Source organism: Harpegnathos saltator, unplaced genomic scaffold (genome assembly GCF_003227715.2).
Source record: "Harpegnathos saltator strain DR-91 unplaced genomic scaffold, Hsal_v8.6 scaffold236, whole genome shotgun sequence".
In the NCBI taxonomy this organism is placed as follows: Eukaryota; Metazoa; Arthropoda; class Insecta; order Hymenoptera; family Formicidae; genus Harpegnathos; species Harpegnathos saltator.
The window spans coordinates 42,889-57,500 of NW_020230024.1; the positions used below are offsets into that span (position 1 = coordinate 42,889).

General features: G+C 35.6%; 6 protein-coding genes across 9 annotated transcripts in view; 4 read left to right on the plus strand and 2 right to left on the minus strand.

Annotated features, from left to right (window-relative positions):
* Positions 1-55: 55 nt before the first annotated feature.
* On the plus strand, positions 56-1,730 carry LOC112588063 (protein KBP homolog; the record flags this gene model as incomplete). The annotated part of the gene is made up of 1 exon (XM_025298732.1): positions 56-1,730. A coding segment is annotated over one exon (1,635 nt), but the record flags the coding sequence as incomplete, so codon positions are not given.
* Positions 1,731-2,068: 338 nt separating this feature from the next.
* On the plus strand, positions 2,069-5,108 carry LOC105181566 (uncharacterized). 2 transcript variants are annotated; one of them, XM_025298716.1, is made up of 3 exons: positions 2,069-2,212; positions 2,320-4,922; positions 5,000-5,108. In XM_025298716.1, the coding sequence occupies exons 1-2, from the start codon at positions 2,125-2,127 to the stop codon at positions 3,957-3,959; spliced, it is 1,728 nt and encodes a 575-aa protein (XP_025154501.1). In that variant the 5' UTR covers positions 2,069-2,124; the 3' UTR covers positions 3,960-4,922; positions 5,000-5,108. The 2 variants fall into 2 exon arrangements, with proteins under 2 accessions (XP_025154501.1, XP_011136731.2); XM_011138429.3 differs by having other exon boundaries at positions 2,320-4,908.
* LOC112588522 (uncharacterized) lies at positions 4,933-6,024 on the plus strand. Its single transcript, XM_025298719.1, has 2 exons — positions 4,933-5,251; positions 5,440-6,024. The coding sequence occupies exons 1-2, from the start codon at positions 4,950-4,952 to the stop codon at positions 5,615-5,617; spliced, it is 480 nt and encodes a 159-aa protein (XP_025154504.1). The 5' UTR covers positions 4,933-4,949; the 3' UTR covers positions 5,618-6,024.
* Positions 6,025-6,177: 153 nt separating this feature from the next.
* On the minus strand, positions 6,178-9,061 carry LOC105181570 (coiled-coil domain-containing protein 115). The gene is made up of 2 exons (XM_011138434.3): positions 8,833-9,061; positions 6,178-8,574 (listed from the first exon to the last, which is right to left on the minus strand). Exon 2 carries the CDS (start codon positions 8,531-8,533, stop codon positions 8,027-8,029), a length of 507 nt encoding a protein of 168 aa, XP_011136736.1. The 5' UTR covers positions 8,534-8,574; positions 8,833-9,061; the 3' UTR covers positions 6,178-8,026.
* A 1,903-nt stretch (positions 9,062-10,964) lies between these two features.
* On the plus strand, positions 10,965-13,903 carry LOC105181569 (uncharacterized). 2 transcript variants are annotated; one of them, XM_011138432.2, is made up of 6 exons: positions 10,965-11,258; positions 11,536-11,915; positions 12,144-12,194; positions 12,274-12,408; positions 12,529-12,745; positions 12,840-13,903. In XM_011138432.2, exons 2-6 carry the CDS (start codon positions 11,806-11,808, stop codon positions 13,473-13,475), a joined length of 1,149 nt encoding a protein of 382 aa, XP_011136734.2. In that variant the 5' UTR covers positions 10,965-11,258; positions 11,536-11,805; the 3' UTR covers positions 13,476-13,903. The 2 variants fall into 2 exon arrangements, with proteins under 2 accessions (XP_011136734.2, XP_011136735.2); XM_011138433.2 differs by having other exon boundaries at positions 11,753-11,915; positions 12,840-13,475.
* The window catches only part of LOC105181568 (protein transport protein SFT2), a 1,558-nt gene continuing 700 nt past the window's right edge, over positions 13,755-14,612 (minus strand). Inside the window, exons 2-3 of one of the 2 annotated variants that reach the window (XM_011138430.3) lie at positions 14,390-14,544; positions 13,755-14,297 (exon numbers count right to left, since the gene is read on the minus strand). In XM_011138430.3, coding sequence (XP_011136732.1) covers positions 14,027-14,297; positions 14,390-14,544 — 426 coding nt within the window. In that variant the 3' untranslated portion in view covers positions 13,755-14,026. The remainder of the gene's footprint in view (positions 14,298-14,389; positions 14,545-14,612) is intronic. The other variant, XM_011138431.3, reaches the window with a different exon arrangement.

The window sequence follows — 14,612 nt, forward strand, 5'->3', positions numbered from 1 at the left end:
TTCCACATTTGCGTACATACGTCTACGTTAACTTTTCTTTTTTGTATGATATTCGCGAAATAATATTTTAACGTTGACTTGTTTAGCATCCATTGCGACAGCGGAGTCAGTCGTGAACACCGGTAACAGCGAAGACTCTCCAATAAACGTCAGGGAAGAGTTCGCTAAAATTTTTAAATCATGTTATCACATTAGAATCGCTGCGAAAACAAATAAGCGTAATAAACAGCACGGTAAAGTGATCAAAGACATTTTATCGAGGATGAACATATTGTACAATGGCATAATCGAAAGAATCACGAAAGATGCAAAAACAGATGAGATTGCGACTCTTGCGCAAGCTTATCTGTATCTGTTTGATATACGTATTGCTGAAACGGATAATAAGGAAACAACGTTTGCCGAAGATGCTATTACGAAGTGTATAGAGTTGCTGAAAGGAAGAGAGCCCGATCAGAAATTTATTTTAACAGCACTAAGCGCGTATTCGTCCTTGGGCATTTTGTATCATAAGCAAAACAATGAGGAATTATCGCTATCAGCTTTCAATGAAGCGTTCCAATTCTACTTGGCCTACACTGACGAAGGAGAAACGTATCCTGCACCTTTCTACATCGCGCCGCATTTTGGCCTCAAACGTTTAGACCCGATAGATTTACTGGAAAAAAGAGGTGCATTAGTTATGGATGCTTTGTTGAAGGGGCATGCAAGTTTAGGTACGCATGTAGCAACGAATCGGGTGTACACTGATAAAATTGCAAGGTGTCAGCATAAGTTATTGAGTAAAAGATTTGATAGTCTATCGCCAACTGCAGATTGTGCAACATGGACTCTGATGGTAGAGTCTTTATCCGAATACTTCATAACGCACAATCGTTTTACTGAGGCTAGAGATCATCTTGCTGCTGCGTCATTCATGATGAAGAAATTTTATGAGAATCAGTACGTAACAACGGACGGACGAAAGAATCCTACTGAGAAGAGATCGATAGATCAGCAGTATCAACAAGCATCTGCTGATATTGCTAAATATTGGACAAAATATGGAATACAACTTTTACGTTCGTCACAAGAAAGAATTTTGCATGGTACAGCGAAAGAACTTTGCGAGGTGTGTAATTCAACATCGTTATTTCCAGCAAAATCCAAGGAGGAATCTAATAAATTGTTAATATTTGATAACGTAAGGGAAAATCTGAAAGAATTCACTGCCACGATCACAGATAGCTACTTATTGAGTTATACTGACGCTAGTATACTTTTTGAGACTGTTATGAAGTATCTTGATGAGGAAAAAGCATACTATACTTTTGAGAAATCTCCAATGACGTATTTGTCGATTATATTAAATATTTCGCGAGTGCATAAGCTCTTCGCGTGCTATGTAAGCGGAACTAATAAATTGGAATCGTATAAACAACGTTTACAGATTTTATTAACTACTTTAAAGAAAATACATCCTAATGGTGATTTTAACATCTGGCCGGTGGTTATTGAAACAGTCATTTGTACTAATGATGTGTTCGATGTAATGTACGAATCTTCACGATTGCAATTTGATCCATCGAAGGAATCGGGACAGTCGACTGATGAACCAGCCGATAAATCAAACAGTGAAATGCTAACTATACTGTCCGAAGTGTTAAAGAGCATCATAATATTAAGGAGTAATTTATATGCTTCCAAATAGACACCTTACCGACACATGTGAACGTCTCGGATAACATAAACTACGATATACGACGTTATTATTATACAACAAGATATATCGGTTATCGTTGATTCCAGTTATTATTGCACCTCTCTGTGTTTGATCCTTCAACAATATTCAATTTCTATCGATATTTGATCTGAGAGAAAAAAAGATATCCGTCTCTGTATAAGTGATCTCGAGGCGAGGCGAGAGGAATGCTTGTTTCAGCCGGAATAAGTGATCAAGATACTTTGATACACATGCGAGTACATATTTGTATGTTTACATATGTCGCTTGCTTTACAGCTAAACAAGATCTGAAGGTGTACACTGATCCTATATTCACTAACGGCTAAAGTGGTATTACTTGACGCCAGTTCTCTTGAACGTGATCAATAAGACGCTCGTGCTCGCACGAGGAGTCCTCGTTGATGTCATCGATCGATCAACGCTTCTCTTTCCAAAACATGACCACTAACGAAAGCACGAATGAGCGAGGATGTGAATCTATCGAATCTGGTAATAGACAAGAATAACATGTACATTTGAAACGAGCGTTTTCTCTTCTCTCTTCTCTATATAGACGTATTGTCTAGAAAATGATATTTCAACGTTGACTTGTTTAGCATCCATTCCGGCAGCGGTATCGCCGGTTGATATTGCCGAGGGTACCGAGAATACCGAGAATACCGAGGACGAGCGCTCGACGATAAACGTTAGTGAAGAATATGTTGAAATTTATAAATCGTTGCGCATGGTTATGGCGGACGTAAAAGAGGCTTGCTTTTCCAAGAAACAGAATAAAATGATCAAAGGGATCAAATCGAAGATGGACAAATTTTACCGTGACATAATCACATCGGAAGAGTTAAACGTCGATAATATTGTACTTCTCGCACATGCCTACTTACTGCTGCACCGTATATATGCTGACAGCGAAGATGACACTGCAAAATTAGATACTGCTCGATTCCACATTAGCAGATGTACGGAGCTTTTTAAAGGAAAGGAGACAGATCGTAAAGCTATTTTGTTAGCTGTGGATGCGTATCGCTATTTAGGTTGTTTTTACAGCAAGCTGCATAAGCGTGAAGCGTCTCTGGTAGCTTTTGAGAAAGTACTACAGCTATATCTGACATATGTCACGGATAAAGATGAGTATCTGGCTCCTATTGATATTGTATCCTCTGTCACCCTTGACTCGTCAGATCCTGAATTTATGCTAGAGGTGCTATGTACAAAAGTTTTCCGAGACTTATTAGCGGAGCGTAAAAGTGAAAAGACAGATAGAGTATCTAACTGGATAATCATCGATAAAATAGCCGTGTGTAAACACAAGTTACTGATGAGGTTGTTGAATAGGACATTGTCAGATACAGACGATACTGGGTGGACTACGCATTTGATATCTTTGGCCCAAATTTTCATAAGTTACGAACGTTTTCCCGAAGCTAAGAAACATCTTGCTGCGGCCTCCTTTATAATGGACAAGCACCGTCAGAAAACATGTGTGAAAATGGACGAACGAGAAAACTCGATCGAAGAGATTTTGTCAGATAAGATTTTGTCAGATATGTATCGAGAAACTACGAGTGTTATTGATTGGACTTGGGCGAGATACGGCCTCAAGCTGTTGCAGTCATCGCGGGAACGATTATTGTACGCTGTAGAAAATGAACCTCGCGCGACATGCAAGTCCGAACTATTATCTGCGCAAGAGTCCGAAAAGCAGTCTGATCAGTCGTTAGTATTCACTGACACGATACAAGATCTCGAAGGATTCACTGCTGAGATCACGGATAAGCACCTTTCGAGTTATGATGATGCCAAAGCAGTTTTTACGGCTGTTTTGGCGCGTATTCGTACAGCACAAGAGTACATTACACTAACTAAACCCCTAATAATCTATACCAGTAAAGATCCTTGTATGTCAATGTATGTGACGATGATGCGAGGCAATGCCAACGCGTACAAATATCTTGCAGGCTATGAACAAGATAGAACTAAGCGAGAGAAATTGCATAAATTGCAACTACAGAGTTTACAACATATTTTAGATAAATTGAGCACACCACATTCCTCGATAGATCTCATAAAGCCGATTTGGATGGAAGTAGCAATTACTCACTCCAATATATTGGATATAGTCACTGAAAGATATCGGTATGGTAATGATTCTTTGTGTAAAGAAATGTTCGATGAAATAAACAAATTGGTAAATAATATCATAAGTAATTGGCGATCATATATGCATGGTTCTTCATAAATCAACAGATATTATATCAGCAGATTATAAGTTACAGATTGTATGTTACTACGGCTGAGCGACCTTGACAACAAATTATGTTCTTTCCCGGTAAACATAATAGTGTATCATCGATGTTGCAATGTCAGCTAAATCATATGGTATGTTACGTGACTGTTACTTTGTTATATAACAAAGCAACTTGTTGTGTAACCATACCATACGATTTAGCTGACATTGCAACATCGATGATACTTTGTGTTACACATGGCGCAAACACGCGTACAAAATACCTGCCATTTATGCTGAAACAAGAAAATACCTAGTCTTCAATTATCATCATGTTCATTCGTGATGAAAGTTACTCCTAAGAAAGGGTGAAATTCGCATTACAGAAACCTTTAATAATTTTTATACTATGTATTTATAAATATTTGTGAAACTGTAATATAAATTGTCGATAAGTTGGTCATCGTATTGTCTTAATAAGATTTATATAAGATATTCTTTGTGTAAACGCGCTTCGCGTATTTTCGCTTGAGAGTTAAATGTCAATAAATATTTCGTTATTACCGTCAAAGCAGTTGCCGTTATTAGTAATTAGTATTTCCGTACGATTTACCTCTTGATTTACTTTCGTCGAGAAAGTAGTTCTTAATTTTATCTATAGAGAATCAGGTAAGGATATAAGGATCGCTCCTGTGAGGTCGAGTAAACGAAGAATCTTGTAAGGATACGATGAGATGTTTATCGCTGATCGGTAATATAAATAAAAGTATACACCAATCTGACCCACCCGCCACCGGCCTCTGATCATTCGTCGGATGCTAGTCCTGCTGAACGTAGCGCTGAATCTCGCATGTTTGTACGAGTTCTCTTGAGTGGTATTGGCAATTATTGACGCGTTTCTTTTCAAAGATGCACACTGCCGGAAGCATGAGCGAGGAAAGATACAAATTTGGCGAATCGAGTAATGAGAAATGAGTGACGTACATTCGACGTATCATTTGTATGTCGCACAGTATCCGTGAGATAATTTTCTCTAACGTTCACTTGTTTAGCGTGCGCCACAACGTAAGTACGCTGCAACGAAGAGGATCAACAACACCGAGAGCGTCGAGAGAGCGTCTGACAATGGACGTTGACGAGGATTTTCTATTGGTTTTAAAATCATCATTTGATATGTTGAAAGACTCACGGACAAGAAGCTACGGTGAAAAACTGAGGGAAAGAAGCAGAGCGTTCGAGCATCGAGCATGGGCAGATTATTTCGCGATTTCATCGACTCACAAGGCTCAAAAACCAACGAAATTGTAATTCTTGCACAAGCTTACTTATCTTTCTCTATGTGAATGTGTACCTGGATGATGATGAAGATACTTGTGAAACTTATGTAGTATGAAACGTGTAGAGCTATTGAGCGGAAAAGAAACGAACCGCAACGTAGTTGTTACAGTTATAAGAGCATGTTACTATTTAGGACTATTATTTCCCTCGAAAGAAATACGTTGGAGAAAATCTTGTCATCCTATGACAAAGCGGTGCAGTTACATTGGATTTATACTAAAGAAGAGGAAGAATATCCTATACTCCTGTTGATGTTGCAACAGTTTTTGGGCTCGTGGAAGAAATTACGTCTAAAGTCTTACTGGACGACTTATTTATATTATTATCTTTAAGAGCCATGTATTTCATGCCATGTATATCGGCATGTAGATCAATCGCTTGCAAGCGAACGTATGTACACAAAATTGCGGTATACAAACATAAATTATTGAAAAAGCGATTGAATAGTGTATCATTAACGACGGATGTAGAATCTATCGAATGGGCTGAGGGATCAGCGCTATTGTCCCTGTATTTTGTAGAACTTAAACGTTTTATCGAGGCTAAAGATCATCCTGACCGTCGTCGCTTCATTTCTGATTTCATCTTCATTTCTGAAAAAGTTTTATGAGGATATATAATTCAAAAATGAACGAGCAAAAGCATCCGATTCGGAAAGAATTGATGTATAAAAACTGTCGAAAGATGTCTGCTTCTGTTGCTATATACGCTAGGCAAGAATGGAATCCAACTTTTGTACTTATCACGAGGGAAATTATTGCAGAGTGAAGAAGACAATATTCGTCAACTGAGTAATTTAAACAACGAAACAGCGAAACAATGCCCGCGGAGAGGTCCGATGATTTATTAATACTCGCCGACATGGGAAAACATGCAGAGGAACGCAATGATGTATTTACGGATAAATATATTTCACATTATAACGATGCCTAGAGTAGAGTTTTCACAACTGTATTGGGATATCTTCGTGAGGCTGAAGAGTATTTCACTCCTGAAATGTCCGGAGAGACACATGTGTCGATTATGCTAGACGTTTCTCGCGCGTGTCAATATTTCGCATATTACGAGGTTAACAAAATCTGTCGAATAAAAATACTTAAGCAGCGAATACAAATTTTAGAAAATGTTTTAAAAATATTGAACGTGGAACATAATATTGATTTGTATAAATTAATTTATCTTAATCTGGCACTTGCTTATTCAGCTCTGTTGGAATTAAAGATAAATGATTTAGGTATGTACATACAATACATTCTCTATAAGAATGTCAGAAGAGATTAAGGAATTAACAACGCACAGTATGAAATGTTACCAATCGTATTTAAAATGATTTAAGTAAATTGTCGTTGAATGCGGACGACTCCAACGTTATATAAACTACGTTCCTTATTACCCACACATGATAGAAATACATAAGAAAAGGAAAGAAAAAAAGATATTTTACATTTTTATAAGTCAAAGAACGTATTTGATTCTCAATATGTGCTTCTACAACTATTTCTGAGAAGAAGGAAATCATACTGAAAGACTGGAGTTTTTATACTGTGTTTATCTGTGCGTATTTGGTAGAGTATTTGGTATAATATAGAAAAATATATACAAATTGAAATTATCGTCTGGTTAAAATAACTTTTAACAGTTGACCTTGTCTTAGTTATGTGTGTATATATTGTATTCTTTTAGAGATTTCTTCAAAATTTAAACATGAATGAATATTAATTATTATCGCCGTTAGTTTTATACTTGTACTGCTTGAAAAAAAAAATTTTGCTTTTACAGAAAAAATAGATTGCAATTTTACAGAGGGTTCATGAGAGAAAACGAGGAAGCTCAATCTCAGCGAACATAATCCGCTGATATGTACTGTGTGCGGAAAATTTCATTTTAAAGAAGCGCTAAAAATTCAAGGTAACCTTGCCCTGACCATGACGACGTCACCCGAGGTTAAACCCGAGGTAGTGTCGGTAAATAGATCCTTTGAAACTCTACAATTTTTGTTTGAAACAATTTTTTTCTGAAATGCTTAGTTTTTGTGATATTTCACCATCCCGGTACTTTTTATACACCCTGTATATCTGTATACATGTACGTATTTTTGCGTAATAGATAACGTATAACACATAATGTATTGATGTACATCAGTAAAAGTAACAGATGCATGTAACATTTCTTTTCTTATCTGTGTGTATACGTGCGCGTGCGTGTATATGTACTATATACCATATATCATTGATCGTTTAAAAAAATCCTTTGCCTTACTATGTTAAATAATTATTTAAAACTACGTATTATACAAAAATATTATTTCAAAGTGGTCGAAGGAAACGCTCCTGAATATTTTGATAAAAATATCATAACATTCAATATATCTTGTAACACATGCAAAATACTTTCAATATTGATAATAAACAAGTAAATACAATGGTTCCTTTGTAATTTTTTGAATAGAATAATAATGCTACTGATAATTCAAATTATATTAAAAATGATTGAGTTTATTTCAAATAATATTCTTCTTACTTCATCATATTATCAATACAGTGGTAAAGCAATTGATATAAATTAATGTTATTTAATAACTTAATTTTTACATTCTTAGAAAATGTTTCCCCAATATAACTACAACTGGATTTATATATAATTTAGCTCACAGCAATATGTATTCTTTAACATACTCTAATAAATATTTCTAAATATACAATAAATAAAATGTAAAAGCCCATACAACACAAAGAGACTCACTAGATTGATATATTATTTTGACAATGTAAATTATTTTTCTGTATATATAGTGTTTTAAGTTTATAAAATACTGAAATAAGTTGCATTTGTATATTTGCTATTTTAATAGCTAGATAAACTGATTCCTGGAATCGTTTCTGGCTATTTTTTAAATTCTGTGGAACTAATACACCAAACCATTTTATAGGGTCCCCTGGACCATCCACTTTGTCATTTGATTTTTTTAAACTAATATCAAAACACGGCACAATATTGTCATCTTCATCCGTTGCTCCGTTAGTTTTTAAGTCAAACAATGACAGCATGGTATCTGTATTACTTGGAACTTGTAAAATACCAATGTTTTCTTTCCCACGAATATATTTTGCTTTCGCCAACTCGATGTAACCATCCTTCAGTAATATTTCCATTTGAATGTTTCCATGAATTTTCTCCTCTGTTAACTCTAACTTACGCAGCAGCAACTCATCAATCTCTTCTGACAAAGCATCTATGCTTTTATTCATATTGTATTTTGTCAGTTCTTCCACGTGATATATATTTGTTGCTGCAAGTAAAACAACAAGATTTTATGGAAAGCAAAGAGCATCGAAGAGAAGAGCATAAAACTATGCATGCTAGAATATAGATAAATATGCAGAGAAAATTTACAAAATGTATGTGTGTGTCATATGTGTGTGTGTGTGTGTGTGTGTGATGTGTGGTCTGTATGTGTGTGTACGTGTATGTGTGTGTGTGTGTGTGTGTGGTGTGTATATACGTATGTATAAATGTATATATACATGAATATACTATGTATACTCACTGAATTTGACACTGAATTTAATATTATATATTTCGATGCTTGCAATTTCTCTAAATATGGTTGGTTGGTTGGTTGATTCTATTTTTGGCTCCGGACTGTTCCGAAACAATGTCCACACGCCATTTTCCAGTTTCTCTAAATATGGAAGTAGAATTTAATGCTTTAGGGGCCACTTTTACCAAACAATAAATATGCAATAAAGCCAGCGGCACACGATGCTTGTTTTCGTGCTGGATTGCTTGCTGGATGAAAATACTGCGTTCTGATTGGTACATTTCCGAAGATGAATGAAAATGCACCAATCAGAACGCAGTATTTTCGTCCAGCAAGCAATCCAGCGCGAAAACAAGCACCGTGTGCCGCTGGCTTTAAACAACCACTTTGGTAACCTTGCAGAATTCCAACTGAAACTGCTGCTGCCTTGTTCCTCATTTCTAAAGTTAGCGGCACACGGTGCTTGTTTTCGCGCTAGATTCTTTGCTGGATGAAAATACTGCGTTCTGATTGGTGGATTTCCATTCATTTTCGGAAATGTACCAATCAGAACGCAGTATTTTTATCCAACAGTCTTTATAGTGGGCGTTTTCCAACTAAGGAACATTGTGTCACACACACACTAATGTTTTACTGGCTATATATTATCTGCAACATCTCTTTAGATAGTGCATAGCCAATAAAATATTTTTGTGTAACACAGCGTTTCTTGCTGGAAAATGGCCAGTATCTCGTCGGTGCATAAGGTTTATATTACCTGTACCTGTACATATTTTGAAACATTTTCTTTGGATATCATATCAAACGGGTTTTGCGTGTCACGTAATATCTTTCGCACTACACGGACATTATTATTTTGATCATTTTGATTTCTTTGATATTCATTAAGAATTATTCAGAACGCAACTGCCCTGTTAAACGACTCAATTGTCGTGTGAAATGTTTCGATTTTCACAAATTCATATAAAATTTTTCATTTTTCACCAATTCACAGAAGTCTTTCACTTTTCATTAGTTCACGCTAGGGAAAAGATTCAGGATCGCTGCCTTGAGCATCTGCAACGTTTCTCCAATCATCTATGGCTATACGTTTACACGGCTTCTAACTTCGACTTAGTAACTATCGTAGTTAGTGCAGTCTCGAATCCGATTAGAGTATATTTTTAGATCTAAAAGAATATACCTATCGAATCAAAGAATTTACTAACTACGGTTGTTACTAATCCGGAATAACCTTGCCGTGTAAACGTAGTTTATGTCGGCGCGCTCCCACTCCTCAGATTTCTGTCACTTGGTCTGTTCGTTTTAGCTGCACTACTGAACTGATGCAGTAAGTTAAAGTCAGAAAAAATATTGTTGTCTCATTCTAACTTATTGCACTAGTTCCGCAGTGCAACTGAAAAGAACAGACCAATTAATAACTCGATAATTATCGCGAATCTCGCAAAACGGTATGGGACTTTTATGTTTGCCTCAACTCAATCTACCTTCACACTTCGGATTGGCAGCTAATTGCCGGACACTTTGTATGATCTTCATGATATTAATCATACACAATGTCAATTCTTTTTTTTCTTTGCGCATGTTAACATGTTATAAATTCATGTTATAAACGTGTAACAATGTGCGAGATCGTGCTTGTCAAGTAGTACGCTATTAAGCCCCTTGCACAATACCAGGTAACAGGCAATAAGAATAAAAATAGACCAATCACAATAGATTATTCTTGTAATACTCAATTGTGATTGGTCTATTTTTCTTCTTTTCTTATTGCTTCTTCTATTCTTATTGCTTCTATTCTTATTGCTTCTTCTATTCTTATTGCTTGTTGCCTGGCATTGTGCAAGGGGCCTTATGGTTGTAGCACGGACATAACCGCCTGAAAGTGGATGTAACACGGACTGCCACCACATGCAGGTTTTACCGCCGTGACCTGAAAATGGATGTAGCATCGTAGTTACCCTCTCAAAATGGATGCAGATGGCACCCTTTCCCAATGCGGAAATTGGAAAATCGATGTCGCCGAAAACGCCGTGTTGGCCGCTCTCAGGTTCCTCTCTAGCGTGTGAGTGGCGTTGGAGCATCTGTTGTATGCACAGAGCCATCTATTGAAGAAGAAGAAGAAGGTTCCTCTCTGTGTATACTATAGATTTTCAGTGCTGACGATGAATATCGGACGATACAGTAGCAATAGTATGTATTTGTGTTGTGATTTCCTAATTTTTCTCACAGCGGTTTGAGTAGGAACTCTGCAAGAGGGTTACTAAAAGCCTACTGTTCCTACTGAAATAAATAAAACTATACGGAAAGAGGAATTGAACGTGCGGGAGCGTAGCAGACGGATCCTGTGTGACTATCTTTGTCGTACAAAGTCAAGTTCGCATGTACATATGTGATCATCATTCAAATGGATGGGTCCCGGCGAATATATGGTAATTAATGAAATTATATATATAATATATATGCATAATGTAAAAACCATTATAACACAGAAAATATAGTAATATTTAAAATATAATTTTAATTTGTTTTATTTGCACTCACATCGTAGTTCTCAAGTGATTGAAACAAAATATGATTGTCCCTTTAGACCAGTCTGGTGTACTACCTCCATGTTTTAACCTGAGAAAATTTAAATTTTTCTAACTTTCAAACATTTGATATATAGTTGTCGTTTTTAACAAGTTTACATGGATAGAAGTTTCACAGATTGCAAGAGAGGAGGCTGAATTTTTTCTTCTATAAGGAGAGAAAAAAAGACAAAATCTTGTAGAACACATTTGTCGGGTGCTGCTGAAACGTTGGGTGAAATGTGGCTTGAACTTAACCTTTGATTTTTCAAGAAGACCTGTTTATGAATGATTGAATTTTACAAAAAATTTTTACAATTTTTACTTCAAGGGGCATGTATAAATATTTCTCTTAGATTTTAATGTTTTGACATACTGGCGAACATAAGAAAAATATACAGCTATCTACATGGCTACACCGGTATTAACTAAGAAACAACAAAAACAAAGTTTGTCAGCCAAAAAAGGACCTGTTAGAGGTTTACGGAATCTCTTGGCACAACCTCATGAGAACTACTGGTAATATATTGCTTAACATTAATATTATGAATTATACATTAATTCTCAGAATTATAACATTGTTAAATATTAATAATTTATTAACAGAGATTATATATTTTATGCTCTATATATATATATATATATATATATATGTGTGCATACATATATATATATATATATACACATGTATTTTTTTCTCACATATACACACATATATGTGTATTTATTGTATGATTTATTCACTAGGCCTACTATAAACATTGATCAATATCCAGCATTGACAACTCTTATGAATGAGTGAGTATACCATGTAGACTGTGGTTGTAAAAGAGGAAATCTGGAAAACTATTGTAACAAATATTGAAATATCTTACAGGTTATTACCCTTGATAAGACAGCCAAGTTTTAAAATTCCTGGATCAATGCTTAGACACATGTCAAGGGAACAACGCCTATTAGCCAGGAGAGAAGCATTAGAGAAAGAAAGCACTAAACCTGATAACAATTTACTGTAAGTGCCTTGATGGTATCGCAGTTGCGATTCTAGCAACTCTTCTAACTTGAAGCTCAATTAGATATTTAACTTGTATATTAACTTCAGTTTAGTTAAACCCTTATATGTGAATTTTAGAAAGTTTGTCATTTTGGGTATTAATATAATTACACGGGCTTTAGAGAAAAACAATGTATGTTGCATATTATTAGATGCCAATGTGGAGCCACCTCTCTTGATAAAACACATTGTTGTTATGGCACAGAACAAGAAAGTTCCTGTTCTTCTATTACCTGTTTTGAAAACAATTACGCTACAAACAATTGGATTTGCCACGGCGGCTCTTGCTTTAAAGGTAATGTATCGACATTATTTTCCTTATTTTATGGGACTATCTCATGCTCGCAAATTTCTAAAACATTGATATAATTTTACTTGTACTTATACAGCGTGATGTAATGCAGTCTTCAGACAATGTATTCCATGCATTATACAAACTAGTGGCAGAAGTCTTTAAAGATTTTGAACCTCCTAAATGTTCGTTGCAACTTTTTAGACCTGATGAGACATGCGAAAGTACAATGCATGAGGTTAAGACAATAAATGCGAATTGCGACACAAATTCAAATATTTCGAAACCAGTGCGGTCAGTTATTGCACCGACAGACGTATATAGATATAGATCTTCACGAAAGGACAGAACGTTTGTACCTCCAACCGTGAGTTGGAAAAACGTTCAAATCTCGCAAGCGATGTCGAATGAACTCACCGTTTACAATAATGATCTCGATTATGCCAATGATACAAGTTTTAGAAATATATCGGAAAATAAAAAACACGCAAATATTTGCGAGGAGGAAGATCGATGCAAAAATACAGGAGAAGATAAAGCCAAGTTACCTCTCGCTGGATCAAAATTAATGACTGATAATACAGATTTGCCGAAACACGTCCCCTTTTCAGAAGATTCCATTTCTGGGAGGCGCAAAAATAGTGTGACTTACTTATCATTGAAGGTAAAATGCGTACAAGGAAATAATAATAGGATAAAGGCGACTAAAGCTGTTAAAAAGAAAAAAAAGTAGTCTTATGACATGCTGTGTGCCGATAGAATATAATAATATAAAAGACAAATTAAGAACCAGAGCCGTATATAAATATTATATACAGTCAAATGAAAACCAATATAGGAATGTGAAACGTCGGTTATTTTTTCTCTTTTGTATAAAGATTATTACATTATGTACCAGACCAGTCAGTACAATTTCACATTGTTAGTTCAATATGTAGAATCAACATCAGAGCATCCAGCACCAAGAGCTAATGAGTATTGCAACATTTATACAATACTATACGATATTGTGTTGTGTACAATGTAAGTGATGAAATCTATATATATTAAATTGAACTTTCTCATTTTTCTTCTTTCTCTCGGTCATCAGCCTTGTGCGTATTAATGCTGACAACCATATATGTAGATTTATTCAATAAATTATCTTTATCAATCATTTTATACAAACCTTATGTGATATTTTTGAAAAATTCTTTATACGTTATCTTTGTAGATTATAGCTGTATAGAGGAGAGGATATTATTATTTTTATTATGAAACGTTGATATCTTAAAAATGATGATGTCATACAGGTAAAGTTGATTGTACAGACGATTTGAACATTCTTGTAAAAAACATTAGGCCAGTTGTACCTCCTGGTACGTGACTTACTAGGAAGGACAGCATTGCCATCAATTGCAAAACAGCACAAAATACTGTCAGGGGAGTTGACTGCAAATGTAGAGCGAAATAAAGCGTGCCCGCTAATGTTGTAAAATATGAAACAGTGAAGAACCTCTTCTCAGCTGTGAATAATGACTTGGTGTAGCTCATTGGTCCCCACAAGAAACAGAAGCTGCAACAAGAGAAAGATGCTGCTGTTGGAGATATACAACGAGAGATATTTTCACGCATATGCCATTTTTAATGATATACACATATACATACCTCATTAGAAAGAAAAGGCTACCTAAAGAGTAAAGCAAAGCAAATTTTCTTGCTTTAAGTAGCAACACAGGAATATAAATCGCTGACAAACAGAAGCATAACAACCCCAGAAGGAAACACACGCCAAAAGATACGAGCCTCTGTGTCCTCGTCTGCTAGGGCATGAGAACATGAAAATATGTTCCATTTAAATTCAATACACGACATTCGTCGTTACTTACAT